A 16,201-nucleotide genomic window follows, 5' to 3' on the forward strand; every position below is an offset into this window, starting at 1 on the left:
GCTACACATACTTTGTCAGGCTAAGTTAATAAATTACTGCACGTTTTTGTTCTTTCATCGCACTTCCTCAAGGTTTTTTTTTTTTTTTTTTTTTTGACAGGTAAGTAGGCGACCTGACGCTACTTCGGTTAAGGGGGCAGACTGGTCTTAGACATCTTTTGTTTATTTCTACATTGATCTTGGTCAAACTGCACAGGATTATACAGTTTTCTGCTGATTTCAAAAATTTTGTTAGTTTTCCTGTAACTCACCTTGTTCCTGAGATAACTTAAATTCACCCCCTATTGTTTAAAGCCCCCATAGAAAAAAAGTGCTCAATTAAAAGTGATATTTAAGATTTGTCAACATAGACTAATGACTCTAGAGTGAAATTATGCAAGTCTATTTTTGTTTTTAGGCCTTTCTTGGTTATTTTACAGCAAAATGAATTATCCGTTTGCAAAATCAGTCAGCATTGTATTACAGTTTTGAAAAATAATTAATTAAAGAGGTTTTTGCTCTAAATTCTGCTCCCATACTTGCGTTCTGCACACATACAGGTTTCCATTGCAAAAAATTATTGTTGTACCTATCCTAGCTTCAGAGATATCGAGGCCTCAGAATTGAACAGTCGTATTTTACTTTTTTGATAAAGATGGAAAAAACTGAATACACACAGCTTCTTCACAAAGCAGCTATCATGCTGTACATGTTTTGCAATTCTCATGAAGATGCTTATAAATTTATAGCAGAGCTTCTAACACAGGTGCCGGCAAATTATTAAGAAGCCTCGAAGTCGATTCCCCATTTTTTCACAGGTTCTGCATGTGAACAGCACCAAGAATCTGGATAGTTAGAATGACATTACAAAAAAATTACCACTTCCTGGTGTGCGAAAATTTGCAGAGAGATAGAAAAATACTTGCAGAAACCAAATATGTCAATTTTAAAAAAATGAATTTTTTGTCACTTTTTGGTCCCAAAGACCAATCTGCCCCCTTAAGCAGTACTACCGTACATACTTTTTTCGAGCTTTGGCCAACTACGGTTTAACGAGGTTTCACTGCACTTTTAGATCGACGATGTCGCCAGCTGAATTATTATACATCATTTGTGATCCACACGCTAAAACAACCTTACACAGCATTACGCAACATTCAACAACATAACAAATACGAGGCTGTGTCGCCAATGTCTGACTCACCATAAAGGCCCACCCGTGGTGCCATTTACCACGGACCTCTGCAAGAGCCAACCGCTCACTCGAACCATCACACACCGAAGAGGCCCTCTTCTTTCTCATGTGCTGCCACCCAAGCTTGCCCGCAGGCGTTACCGTCGGTACTACTATATTTAATACCTTGATGATGGGGGGTTAGTAGGTGGCACAACGCCCCCTACCTCTCGGTAGTTCTGACCCCTGAATGCAGCCTGTGCTCGAAACATGTGTGCCACGAGGTGCAAACTACTTTACAGGGGGTTAGCACCCCGGCACAGTGAAAGTGATTGAACAGCACAAATGACAACATCGTGGATCAGAACGCCAGCATAACATCTTGATCACAAACAATAAAGCTTTAAAAAATTGTGCCCCTCAGACTTTCCATTTCGAGTAATGCATGTCATATTTTGAGCCTCTGATGCATTATTCAGTTTTGGAAGCTGTGACGGAGGAATTTTTTTTTACGAAGTGGTCATCATAGCAGCTATACTTGACAGATAGTTTAAGCAGCTAGAAACTTTCTTTTATCGCTTGTTACTTGTCCTGAATGTTTACTGCTGTGAAGTTGTGCTGCTTCTGAGGTAAATCTTGCAGCTCTTCCTGCATCCGTCAACTCCATTTTCAATTATTTGTGACAGACCCAAACCAACGTAGCAGCAAGGACAGTGAGCTGCAGCCAGTCAAAGGAGGCACCCTTATTGATCTGGATGGGGCCGACATGGATGACAAGGTGTGAACACCCTACTTTAAAATAGCCTCTGCTAGGATACCTTTTGCAGCGCTTTGAGAATGGTCAGCAAGCGATGAGCATTTTCAAAGCCTGGTAGTCCAGGCACCTGAGAACACGTGAACCAAACAGTCCATGGCCTGTGATTTAAAAATCATTCTAAGTCGGCTAGAAATTGCTTCCACTTCTTTCTGCAAATGATGCCTGAATCGCTCTGCCATATACCCTGTATCCATGGCTGTTGGCTGATTTGAGCATTGTGAGTTGCACAGTTGCCATGGATGCTGCAGGATGGCGCCACGTGTTCGTGCACACTTTCACTGAAAGTCAGGTGCGTGTTGGAAGAAAAAGAAAGTGTTCAAGGTCATGATGCGCACTGGCAAAAGGATGCATCTTGCTCGTTTGTCATATCCCTCCCTGCATAGCATTTAGCATGTTTGCTGCCATGAAAGGAGGGCCAGAATACTTGAAGCATGGGACAAATTACTCTAGCTCCGCTTCTACTTGACGAATTTTAAAAATCTTTGTGGCATGTAATTCTTGAAGCTTTGTGTGCTGAACGTGAAACTAGTCATTAAGGGGGCAGACTGGTCTTAGACTTTTTTTGTTTGTTTCTTCAGTGATCTTGATCAAACTGCATGGGGTTATGAAGTTTTTTCTTCTGATTTCAAATATTTAATTAGTTTCCCTGTAACTCATCTTGTTCCTGAGATAACTTGTATGCAAGAGCTTCTTGTTTTTAGTTTGTTCTTGGTTATGTTACAGCAAAATGAACTATCCATTTCCAAAAGCAGTTGGAATAGTGTTAAATTTTGATGAGTAATTAATTAAAAAGGCTTGTGCTTTAAATTTCGCTCTCATACTCGCATTCTGCGGTACAGGTTTTCATTGCAAAAAGAATTATTATTGTACCTGTCCTAGCTGCAGAGATAATAAGGCCTCAAAATTGAACAGTCGGGAATTTACTTTTTTGAGAAAAATAGAGAAAACTGGAAACACGCAGCCTCTTCAAAAAGCAACAATCATGGTGTGCGTGTTTTGCAACCCTCATAAGGGTGCTCATAAATTTGTAGCAGAGCTTCTAATACAGGGGCCGCCAAAATATAAAGAAGCCTCGCAGTCTGTTCGCTATTTTTTTGCTGGTTCTGCATGTTAACAGCACCAAGAATCCGGACAGTTAGAATGACATTACAAAGAAATTACCATTTCTTGGTGCGAGAAAATTTGTAGAGAGATAGAAAAATGCTTGCAGAAACCAAACATGTCAATTTTAAAAAATGAATTTTTTTGTCACTTTTCTGTCCCAAAGACCAGTCTGCCCACTTAAGGAATCACAGTTAAACCCCTTTATAAGAGTCATGCTCTGGACAGCAATTCTTGTCTTTTATATGAGATCTCTCTTATAAGTAGGGTACCGTGTGTGCATTTTCTTATCAATTAGTATTTTACTGTAGTCACACTGGTGTCTCTTATGCCCATGTGTCTCTTATAAAGAGGTTCGACCGTATTTGTGTTCTTGTTGCTTCTTTCTGAGCATCGACTTCAGTGGATAAAAAACGAAACACTCTCTGTCATTTGGTTCCTAGTCAATGACATTTATATAGTCCATGGTTCTAAAATGTCTTGCTTTGAGGTTGCCCAGAGTTATTTTGTGTTAGGTCTGTGATTAGGAAGAATGCTCGCACCAAGCTACCTTGCTTAACTCCATTTTGATGCACCATCTGCTGTCCCACAAGGCAGGTTATGCACTTTCAGTTCAGGTAAAATGAGCCTAGCTTTTAGTGTAAGGCTTAGAAGTAAGGATTTAAATTGGTGGGTAAGGTTGAGATACCAGATTTTACAATTTTGGCTTTTTACTCAATCCTAATGTCAATGTTACATTTGAATTTTTTGAAAATAAAGAGCGTGTCAGAATTTTAAGAAAGTACATCATCATTTGTTTACAAAAGTACTTGTGTATGTTCCAGGGTGACCGAGACAAAGGCTCTCGACCTGGCAGCCCCAATTGCGTAGGCAAGAGTGAAAAGGCCGAAGCTCACGATGACAATGTCACCGAACAGGCCAACCACATCATCATCCCAAGCTATGCAGCCTGGTTTGATTACAACAGGTTAGGGCTGTTGTGCATAGAGTCCTAATTGTTTTGCTACTAGAGGTGAATGTGGTGATGGGTATCCGAAAAGAAAAGGAACGATTCCATTATTTTTGGTTCTTAAGTGATTGCTGTAATCTCATCAAATGGCAAAGTGATCGTTCAGTAAACTTTCCATTTGTAGGGTGTCAGAATTACAGTCGACTCTCGTTAATTCAAACTTGAAGGGATCTCTGAATCTAGTTTGAATTATTAAGAAGTTTGAATTAACAGAAGTTCTCAGATAGATGACTCTGGGTGAGCCGACACCACGCATTATGATTCGGCATTGATTTTATCACATGTAAATATTTTTTATGTGTTCTTATTTCCTAATTGCACACAGTAAACACAAAGCAGAGGAGTAAAGCCCACAAGTTTATTGGCCATTTACTGCTGATCAGACTTTTCAAGGAAATCGTAAATTGCAAACGGCTTTATTGCTATAGGTATGTGCCTTCAGCACAAAGCTCTCTATACCGGTTGAGAAGCATCACGGCTTACCATACGTGTGCTTCGTTTCAAACATTTGTTCACTTCGAAAGCCTTTTTTCTTGAAGGCTTCAGGGCTTATTTTTCATTTTTAGACTGTTAGGATTATATAAGCACACAAATGTTCAAATATTAATGGTAAAGCAGCAGATATTTTCTGTTGTAGACCTGCAAAAAGTATGAATTAAGCGAATGATAGAGTTTGAATTAAGGGGCCTTTAAATACATTGAAAGAATGGAGTGCCAACCAAAAGATTGAATTTTGTTTGAATTAACCCAAAGTATGAATTATCAGAGTTTGAATTATCGAGAGTCTACTGTACTGTCGGTGTGACCACCCCCCATGGAGGTCTACTCGCTATGCCACTCGGCTGCTGACCCATAGGTCGCGGTATCGGATCCAGACTGCGGTGGCCACATTTTTGTTCGAAGCGAAATGCTTGAGGCCTGCATGCTTTAGATTTAGGTGCACGTTAAAGAACCCCAGCCGGTCGAAATTTTCCTCGCCCTCTACTACTTAGTCTTTAATAATCATATGGTGGTTTTGGGAAGTCAAACCCCCAACAGTTTATTATTATTAATGTTATTATTATTATTAGTAATAGTAGTAGTAGTAGTACTACTACTACTTTTGGTGTGATCATGTGATCCCTTTTGACATTTTCTTGCTACAGTTTTACAGCATACAAGAGCTGCTCTCCATAAGTGACAGTTTCATTGAACTAGGATGATTACCGTACTCACTCGCATAATAGGTGCATCCCAAACTTGGTGGTAATCAATAGTTCTGTACCGTATTTGTACGGTTGCCATTCGACTCCCTCTTACGTTAACTGAAGCGAGGAAAAAGAAATGATAGGCAGCGCTGCTGCAGCTTCGCGGACTTGCCGAGTGAGGAAGACGGGCGGTTGCCTGGGTGTTGGAGTAACCTTTGCTCTGACGCACGACCACAGCTCCAGCCTCTAGCGGGCCTTGCACGTCCCTTATGGAAACGCTTGATGGTGTCCTCATCAACTGTGCATTCAGTTTCCTGTCGGAAACAAACGTATTGCATTCGCTACTTCATCTGGAAATCTAAAAGCTTTTCGGCTTTCGGACTGGAGCTTTTGCCTTTGCTGCTGCTACACGGACATACAAGAGCTTGATGGGCTCTTGATGCCGTTGATTTCCTGGCCGCGAACCTAAACATCGTATTACGCCGAACCAACGTAACTCTTTTTAATGGCTACTTGAAGGAAAGGGGGCTTTGGTGGCACTTAAAACACTCTAATACATGGTACAGTAAAATCTCGGTATAACGAACTTCAGGGGATCATGGCAATTTGTTCGTTATTTTGAAAGATCGTTATGTGAAAGCCCAAAAGTTAACCATACTTATTTTCTACCGACCAAAACAGTGGTTCCTTGAACTCTTTTTTCATAATAGAAAACAAATGCGCAAGTGAACACCAAAAAATGCATGTTACCTTTAAAAAGTATGATTTTTTGTTTTTGACGCGTGCAGCACAAACAGCAGCGCAAAGGCCTCCAACTTATCCACATTCTCTACTTTCTCCTTAGCGAAAACTGCTTCCGCTTCTTCGTCGCACGCAAAGATGAACTCATTGCAGTAGCACCGCAGCGCGAACGTCGACTTGCTTTGCGGACGCGATATGTAATCACCGAAAAGATGAACACGACTGACAAGCCTCCTAGATCACATGTAGAAGTGACAAAGAAAAACCCAAAGCATCGTGGCTGTCATTGCCTCTTTTGAAGAAAAGAAAGAGTTAAAGAAGAAAATTCCTCGCATTTCGTTTTCTGCCCCCTCGCTATCTCAGGTTTTCCGCGCCCATGCTTCCTGCTGCGCAACTCCCACTCTGCCCTCTGCCTCACTGACTTTGCCCTCCTGTGTTGCCCTCGCCTCTGCGCTTGTAAACCTGTAGCGTCGGCGTTTCAATAAAAAGAAAAAAAAAGTTCTTTCGTTTTATTTTTATTTTTTTTCCTCTACATCATTGCGCGTCTTTCGAGAAGCAAGGTGTTCGTTCGCTATGTCGTCTGCTTGGTTACGGCTCCGGTGGTCGCGACTGATTTTAGAACATGAGTCTGTAGTACTGAGGTGTTGTTAATATAATGTGGATCTAAATTAGTGCTCCTTATTCTGAAAAGCTCTGTATTCTGAAGTACGTACAGTTAAACCTCCTTATAACGAAATTGGAGGGCCGTTGCTATTTGCTCGTTATAACCAATATTTCGTTATAGCCCTAGCGGGCATTTACCGCAAATATTATGCACTGTACTTACCCAAAAAAAATAGCGGACGAAATAGCATACCGCCGCACGGTGGTATGCAACAAAATAACCGCATTCCCAAATAAAAAGGAAAAAGTCATGCACCTGTTTTAATGCACTTCAAAATACAGAGCTTGCATTTCAGGCAGACTTAGCTGAAAAAAAGTCTGTAATTGGACGTTGATGCATCTTCGTGATGCGAACGATGGCTCGCTCAGCTGCGGCTGCAATGTTCAAGCCATCTTCGCCGCCCTCGTGAGCGCCGAAGAAGCGGCGCAGTACGTCCATCGCGTCTAATGCCTCCGACGCTGTCGGCACGTTTGTCTCCTGTTCGTCGACAGAGTCCTCGTCACTGGTTTCGTTACGATCACTGACAGCGCGCACAATATCGTCATCCAGGAGCTGCTCCGTTGCCACCACTTCCGAGTCCGCACTCACATAGTCGCAAAACGACTCGCTGTCAGGCACAACACCGGCGTCACAAAGTGCCGTCCATGATGCAGCGACTTCGTCTGATGTGGCAAAACCGTCCGGCACAGTGGGCTCATCTGATGGCTCATCGCTGGCATCTGGTGCGGCGGCAAATGAGGCGTGTCGAAAGCAGTTTGCGATCGTGGTCACCGTCACACTCATCCACGACGCCTGAAGCATTTCGAGCACAGCGTACAAGTCAACATTGGTATCTCGCTTCATCCTCATGTTGAGCTTGTCTATCACACGCTTGCGGTAACCTGCCTTCAGCGATATAATCACACCTTGGTCAAGCGGCTGTATTTTTGCTGTGCAGTTGGCAGGAAGGAACAGCAGCTCGATGTTTTGAAGCACGGCAGCAGTATGGTGGGCGGTGCAGTTATCTAAAACAAGGCACACCTTGCGGTTCGACTTTGCCAGCTTCTCGTCCCATTCGCAAAGCCATTTTGAAAAAATCTCTTTGGTCATCCAGGCTTTGCGATTGGCTACGTACTTGACTGGGAGCTGCCTCTTCCCCTTAAAGCAGCGAGGGGATGCATTTTTGCGAATTACAAAAATTGGCAGCTTCTCAGAGCCGGTATGTTTGCACAAAGTAGCGCAGTGATCCGCTGCTTACTTTGTTTGCTGCCATAGCACGGCTCGCCTTTGAGGGCTAACGTCTTGTGCGGCAACATCTTGAAAAAGATAGCGGTTTCGTCCGCGTTAAAAATATCCTCCGCGCTGTATTTTTCTAGCAGCCGCACGATGTTTTCTTTTGCCCACTTGGTAGCCTCTGCTTCGTCGACAGATTGCGATTCGCCGCAGACCGCTCTCCCGACAATGTCGTGGCGCTCCTTGAAGCGTTGGAGCCAACCCGAACTTGCTATGAAGTTGTCATAGCCCATGATGCAGGCAAAGTCTCTCGCTTTTTTTTTTTTGCAGCAAGGCGCCGCTCACCTGCAGATTCACGGCCCACGTGTCCAAGAACCATTTAAAAACGACCCTCTCGACTGCTTCAAAGGCAGGTGCCCTCACCCTCTTAGCGCTTCCTTTCACGCCACATGCAACAGCGTCGATGATGGACTCCTGCTTGCTCAAGATGGTTGACAGTGTGCTCGTCGATACGCCAAAGTCTCTTGCCACGTTGCCTTTCTTGGTCCCCAATTCGACGCCTCTTATCATAGCCGCCTTCTGATCTAGCGTTATGCGCTTTCGCTTCCCGCCTGGCGCATTCATGTTGCTGGAATCACGGGTGCAGCACAATAAAAGATAAGGCGGAAGCGGTCAAAAAAGAGAAGAAACACGCACGCAAGAGCAACGCGGCTCACGTCGGCGAGCGACAATACTTATAGAAAGTGACTGTGAGGAGGAAGGGGCAGAAGGAGCACTCTTTTGCGCTGCCCTCTAGGAACCGGTTACTCAAGGGGAAGGGGGTATGTAAGATTAGGAAGTGCGCCTCAGCGCCATGAGAAAGGGGAGAGGGAGAATATAAAAAAGACACAAAAGAAAAGAAAAGGGCGAGACGTTCGCGGAGCGCTCCGCTGTCGGTGGTAGCAAGGCGGACGTGCAGCGACCTCTCCTCTGGAAACAGCGCGTGCCGTCTGCTTTGCGCGCGTTGCTGGAGGGCGCATGGCGGGAGTTTTGAACTGCTAAATACAGTTCTCGCGTTGCGCGCCGTCTCAAATTCGCATTGTGCACTGTCGTGACATCGGCTCAAAATTTTACTTCCTAACAAAAGTTGTTCACCATATCCCATAGCAGGCAAATTTTGCCTCGTTAAAACGAAGTTTTAAATATATTGGTTTGTATGGGGATTTTCAAGGGGAATTAGGATTTGCTCGTTATATCCATTATTTTGTTATAGCCCGTCTCGTTATAACGAGGTTTAACTGTAGTAGTGAAATAATTTTACATTGAAACTATTAGCAGTCGGCACGGGATTTTTTAAAAGTTCGTTCAAGTGTTGTTTGTTCTACCGAAACATTACTATAGTTTGCGATTTGATGGCAATGTCATGGGTATTGGGTATGGGTGGGCCCCTGAAATGAACGATTGGTACTGTTTCACACACAAATAATGTATGTGGCCTGAATCGTAATCTGCGCATTTCCCCAATGACACTTTTTTGTAGTTTTTTTTTGCGTTCATTTCGTCCGCAATGCAAGTCTTCTAGTGTTAATTTTTGTACATTTGAATGCATCACTTGCCTTGATTCTCGGACATGTCAGACTGCATGGTCAACACGATCTGCACTAGTGTAACCTATGAAAAAGGTTGTTTCAGTTGTAGCGTGGATATTCGTGATATGGGCGATGTATATGTTATCAGTGGTCTATGCTGTAGTCGAAAGTAGAATTAGCGGAAATGTTACTCTGTGTAATAGGTGCACCCCCAACTTGGAGTCCGATCCTCTGGGGAAGAAAATGCGCCTATAATGGAAGTAAATATGCTAATATTGGAAGGACAGGTGCTAGAAACCCAAGCGTTTCAGATTGACACATGTGAACCCCGGACCTTGGCACCTGAACAAGTGAATCACCAAGGCATTACCTTAGTACCTTTATGCCCTGGTTGAATACTGAAATGCTGTCTCGCATTGCCCCCATGCTTATCTATTCTCTCTCTCTTTCTTTCAGTATTCATGCGATTGAAAGGCGTGCCCTACCAGAGTTTTTCAATGCCAAGAACAAATCCAAGACACCCGAAGTGTAAGTCTCTTTTCTATTAAGTGGCTCCTCGCATTGTCAATCTCCCTTTTCAATCTCCCATTTTGGTTTAATATCTTTGCATTGCTATAGCTGTCGCCAGCCCTGTGAGCCTACATGTATACAAAATATATGCATTTGTGAATGTCTTGAGAAAAAACAGATGATGAACAGAAAGTGCCTTGGATACAGTTTTATTGTTCTACCAGTGTAATTGATACACTGTTTCACAGTGTAAGTGGAAAATGCGGCAGTAAAGCTGTTTTATTCCGTTTTCACTTTAATCCACCACTACTTCTGCTGAGAAATTGCATTTTATGTCAGTAATTATTGAACATGCTATGAAGTAAACAGATGCAGCTTGCTGACAGCAGGGCAAAGCAGATCCCAGATCGTTTTTGATGGCAGTCGGGGATACTACAAGGCTAGCCACCTTTAGCTTCTGAAGTATAATATGCGAGTAGTTTCGCACCTCACTCCAGAAGACGATGGAACATCAAAGCGATTCTAATGTTTAGGGGAATATGTTTTGCAGTATTTTTTGAGCAGCTGTTAGAATGAATGTTCTAATTGTTTTGCAGCTATATCGCATACCGCAATTTCATGATCGACACGTACCGGCTCAACCCAACAGAGTATCTGACGGTGACCGCATGCCGAAGGAATCTGGCAGGAGACGTGTGCGCCATTATGAGGTGAGTGGCTCAAAGGCGCAGAAAATTGTTTTGAAAAGATTTATTCTAGAGGTTGATAGAGTGACTCATTAGCTGTACGTTCCGTTCCCTTTGCATCACTAGGTATTTTTCGAAAAGGCATCAAAGAACTCTTCAAGTACACAATGATAAGATTTTCAGTTATCGTATTTGCTCGCGTAATCCTCGCACTCGCATAATTCTCGCACCCCCCACATCGCGCATGAAAAATACGATGTCCTTTTTTTTCTTGTAAATAATAATCCCCCCCCCCCCCCCCCGAAAATTGCCGGAATAATATCGTCTGCTTGTACCAGCCACTGATGGATAGCACACGCCATCTGGCGCCATCTCTTCATGCACCAGTACCACAGCTTTGAGAGGTCGTGGATTCCGAAATATAGTGTAGACCACTTAGAACATAACTGCTTAGAGTGCTGGATCGTTTACAGTGGGGTGTTTTTCGACTCCCATTTACCCTCTAATAGAACCCCACGTACAGTCGAACCCGCTTATAACGAACTTGGGCGTGACGTGGCATGCGTTCGCTGTATCCCGAAGTTCGTAGTAAATAAAACACAGCTTTTAAAAAAATGTTGCGAGTGAAAATGCAAACTTTTTTGCCCCAAAAAGTCCATGATGCACATGTTTCGAACAGCAGAAGCAATAAGGGCGGTCTCGAGTTCATTTAAAACGGCAGGGTGCTCAATCGCCGAGGCCCGTGGCATAAGCTGCATGAGGCACTGGCTCCAAAGTTTCTTCGTTCTTGCAATCCGACTCCTCCAAATCTCCCTCGCCACGTACTTCATTCACAATGCCCCAATCCGTGCCCAGTTTCGCAGTGTCGGCCTCATCGTCGGCCGTAATTAAACCACCGCAACAGATGTCCCACCCGCTCTCCCAGGTCGGAGTCCACAACGCGCTGCCACAAATCGCTGCTGCAGTTCGGAAACTTCAGGCTCGGCATCGCGCCCGACGCCGACGAAGTCGGCCTCGCGAAAACAGTTTCGTGCGCATGTAGCCCTCACCGCCGCCCACGAAATATTCACCATCTCCACGCTCAGCTGAATACCGGGACGCCTGAAGTGGCAAGTTGGCTGCCAGGTGGTCAATAGCTATGAGCAAGCGCTCCGCAACGCGGCACCTAGCGCGCGGATTACGCTCAAGCCAAGCGGTCACATTTTCGACGTTTTGTTGAGCCGCAGGAAGAAAGCGTGCTAGTCCTCCCGTCAGCCACCCTGACTACACACGCACACTAAGAGCAAGCAAGACGCGACACACATGCCAGAACGCGTTGAATAGCTCTGGGCCCGTTTCCGGTCAAAAAACGAAAAGCCAGCATGGCGGGCATCGCGGAGCGGTGGAGACGGGCGAAGGGGTTGTGATCAAGAGAGAAGGGCAAGGAGTTGCGATAAAGAGGGCGGAGGATCGGCCGCGGGAGGGCGACCTTGAAAACCAAAACACACGGGAAGGAGGCTCGTTGGGTAGCTTGATTGAAAGGTCCGCTAGACTCGCACATAGAAAAACTTGGAAAGAAGTGCCTGCTCGCGCAGAAGGTGCGCGCGGCGGTGTTCGAAGAATCGGCGGCCGTGGTGAAAAATCGTTTTGTTGCGCCAGCGGGTTGGCGTGGCCTCACGAACTTCGATATTTCGCGATTCGTTCCGCGCAAATTAATAGCCGATTTCGCGCTTCCGGACGCGCGCGGAAGGTATGCTGAGCTAAAGGCGAAGTGAGCGATAACAAGTTCTAAGCACGAAGCGAATCACAAATTATCAGAGTTCGTGGGGTAGGGTACGCGCGTGCACTAGACGCCGAATATCGGATACAGTCGGTGGCCGACGATGTTGGTAAATGGTCTGGTCAGTCCGGGCCCGCGACGTCAACGACAGTGCCAGCGATCAAAAACAGGGTAGATGGCCAACCGGTCTTCGAAAGATCGGTGGCAATGTGAAAACATGGGCTTCGTATGGCGGTCTGGCGTCTGGGGGTCTCAGAGTATCGGGGGGACAAAAAAACGGAGGGGTGCGTTACAAAAAGCAGACGGGGCATGGAAGAAGGAAACAGCTTTCTTACTCCATGGGTTGGAGAGAGCGGCCACTGGAGGGTCGTGGAGGCAGGGTCGGCGTTTAACAATAAGAATGTATGGGCACTTTGCCGATTCCCGATCGGTGATAGAAATTCAGTGATAGATATTTTCCGTTTTAAGATAGGTGATAGAAAATTGGTGATAGATATTGTTCGTTTTAAGCAAAAGTTCGTTTTAAGTGGGGCCGTTATATGTGGGCTCGACTGTATACGCATACCGCTTATTGTGCAGTCCCTCAAGATGAAAGACCAGTTATAATGCGGTTGTCGGAAAAATCGGGGACAAATGTGGTTGTGCACCTCTGAAACGAGGTGCACTGGTAGCGAACGATGATGTTGTTACAACGGAGGAGGGAACATGGAGAGAATGAAGAGTGGTGGGAGGGGAAAAAAAATTGACCGCGGCACGCTGCACAGGTTCGTTAGCTCCGCATCGTGCGAGGCCGCTAGCGCACATTGCTCGTAAAACTCTTCATTTTGTTAAAAGAACAGGCTACTTGTCAAACCCGAGCACGATTTTGAGCGAAGCATGCGCAAAGAAAGCACAAACAAGTGCATACATTGGACTGCAAGGGAACTTGCATGCGACGGTGAGGCCGAGTAAGTGCCATGCTGCACGCAACTAGCCAGGGATGATTGGTTCGACGTGGCGGTAGCGAGCCTCAGTGGAATGGCGCGAGTTCGTTGTGAACGTGGTTAAATTCACTCGTCAGCAAACGAGTGTAGTTTAACACAGGAAAAGTCCTTACTTGTCAGCAGAGGGGTTGTTCACACTTTGGTATAAGGAGGTTCTTCTGATCATGAATGACGGCGTTGCTTTTTTAAAAACGATAGTCTTTCTTGGGGACCTTCGACTGAAAAATTTTAGTCTGTCTGTACATTTGTCCATTTGTAACGATACCTCAAACGGCCGACCCCATTTGCAGCGCCCACCAATATTGCTCAAGGTTTTGCATTCATAGTTGGGCGATTGTCAATTAAAAAGCAATTATTGTGCATATCTGAGGCACCATAACACTTCGAAGTTTTGTATGTCTGCCTTTATACTAGAAGAGGCACACACAAGTAACTCTAAGGAATGTAGCGTTCATCGCGCTGCGCTGACAGTGCAACGCGATGCTCAAAAAGGTGTTTCCAACGCTTTGCTACGACTTCACAGTGGTGGCACCTGCCCCTCGCTTTGCGTTCTACACCTTATCACCTCTGAGACTGGTGCGCATCTTTCTCTGTGGGCTGCACACCTTCGTTTTTGAAGATAACTGACAGATGGCGCTTGTGTCTAACGTGCCTCGATGCGCTCGTTCGCCTCCACTACACGCTCGAGGCACCCTAACGCAGCGCCTGCAGAATACCATTCACCGATTTGCCTGCGCAGAACATCAAATAAATTTTTTGTTCACTCTCTCCAGACGCAAGACTATCGTCTTTCGACTACATTCGCGGTGTAACATGCCGATTTGGAACCAATTTTTTTCTTTCTCCTCGCCTTGTAGGGTTCACGCATTCCTGGAGCAGTGGGGTCTGGTGAACTACCAAGTTGATGCAGACAGTCGTCCGAGCCCCATGGGTCCTCCATCAACATCGCACTTCCACGTGCTGGCCGACACCCCCTCGGGACTGCAGCCGCTCAACCCTCCCAGGACTCAACAGGTGAGGAGGCCCTGGTTTTAATTACAGTTCTATACTTCCACCAACACAGCATTGATTGGAGGGGGTAAAAACCAAAGTGACTACTGTATTTCTTCGTGCGCAAGATGAAGTGATTATTTGGAGATAAGGTTGTGTGTAAGTTGATCCAAATATTGGAATGCAAAGCTTCATGGTACTACGTCACAGTAATGCAAGGAAGGTGGCTTCACAGCAATACGAGGGTAATTTTGTTTTTTAATTTCTGTTCTGCAGTTTGTAGTTGGGGGTGTGTCCTCTACAGGGGCGGGCTATATGCAAGAAAATAAAGTGTTTATGGCAACATTTCCATTAGTTACGTTAGCTGTTTTTGCATAAATAATAAAGAGATAAATCAATATATCTAATTAAGGGCTTATATAATAAGGTTACTGTATTTTACTGGTCAAATCTATTGGCTTTTTTTTTTTCATCTATGACTTGTTAAACATGATATTGAAGTGATTCAGGGAATTCCCCTTCTAACTCAATAATTATTTTGTTGTTTTTCCTGCACAGTGCAACACAGTTGCGTAGTGTGTATTTCTTTGGGAAGCAGTAAAGGGGTTTTCATTGTTCTGATGGATGTAGTGTTTCGAGAGCTCTCCGAGGCGAGCCAGCACTTACTTAAGGGGGGAGGTTGGTTTTTAGACAACTTTTCTTATTTTTAGTGCCAGCTAGATGAAAATGGGCAGTCTTGAGCAGTTTTTTACGCTTATTTCAAATCTGTAATTAGTTTTTGATAGCAGCAATAGGTCATAAAATATTGATGTCTGAAATCAAATTTGTTTCATACTCGTTACGGGGCTTTATGAAAATTTAGTCTTGCTAAACCGAAATCTGAATGCATGACACTGTTGCTAAAGATCTACTGTAGGGGGGGATGCTATTTTTATTCATTCAGAAGCATTTTACATGAAAAAAAAAAGGATCGTGAAATTACTATGAACAGTTTTTTCTAATTAGCAGCCACTGCTACACCTAACTGTAAATTTCATGGGAGTGCACGAGTGATGAAAATAGCATCACCCCCCAGATCATTTCAATACGAATAAGGTGATACCACATTTGCCATTTTTGCTCAAATATAACACAGAAAAAACACCCGTAAGGCTGAGTACGGTGTGCAAAAACATCGAACTGAGAAAAACGCATTTGAAGTTTAAACCCAAAGTAGCTTTTCTTGAAGTTAACTTACCACAATACAAATGGTACTGTTTTGTAGCTCTGTGTTTTGTGAACATGGCCGTACTAAATGTGTAACTGCAGACTATCAAAATAATAGTTCAGTGGCCACCGAAACGGCATGAGAAACTGTATTTACAACGCTGTGTGTCTGTTTCAGTACACAGCAAGCAAAATAGCACTTGAACAGCATGGTAGCAAACACTTGAATAGTATAATCAAGTGGCTCTGCCATAGACAGCATATCTACGCACAATGTTCCAGTCCAAAATGCAATTTTTGTCGGAAAATTGCCACTGCTGTCCACTGAAACTGCCCTACAGCATACCAGGACTGTAGGCCGAGTCTCTTGCTGGTTTGTGTCGCTTTGCAAGGCGGGTTTTTGTTGAACAGCTGTCAGTGTGCTTTTTCTTAGACTTCTCCAGCCTGATGTTGTCTTTTTCGAGGCTGCGGAGCACCGAGCGATCTCCAGGGCTGTACCCTAGTTTTTTCGCAATTCCCGCATTGCTCCTCGTGACACCTTGGTTGAAGCGGCTGACAGCTTCAGCCACTGCCCTTTCGACGCTGCGCAATGAGGCGTGCTGCGTTTTCGAAACC

At 44.6% G+C, this 16,201-nt stretch overlaps 1 protein-coding gene across 5 annotated transcripts in view; it reads left to right on the forward strand.

Moving 5' to 3' along the window:
• Positions 1-16,201, forward strand: part of mor (SWI/SNF- related protein mor) — a 111,394-nt gene that overhangs the window by 37,314 nt on the left and 57,879 nt on the right. For all 5 annotated transcript variants that reach the window (XM_075893438.1, XM_075893442.1, XM_075893439.1 and 2 more), the window contains 5 exons: positions 1,840-1,931; positions 3,896-4,038; positions 9,909-9,980; positions 10,559-10,672; positions 14,248-14,404. In XM_075893438.1, coding sequence (XP_075749553.1) covers positions 1,840-1,931; positions 3,896-4,038; positions 9,909-9,980; positions 10,559-10,672; positions 14,248-14,404 — 578 coding nt within the window. The remainder of the gene's footprint in view (positions 1-1,839; positions 1,932-3,895; positions 4,039-9,908; positions 9,981-10,558; positions 10,673-14,247; positions 14,405-16,201) is intronic.

The sequence above is a fragment of the Rhipicephalus microplus genome, chromosome 4, assembly GCF_043290135.1.
Source record: "Rhipicephalus microplus isolate Deutch F79 chromosome 4, USDA_Rmic, whole genome shotgun sequence".
NCBI classification, from domain to species: Eukaryota; Metazoa; Arthropoda; class Arachnida; order Ixodida; family Ixodidae; genus Rhipicephalus; species Rhipicephalus microplus.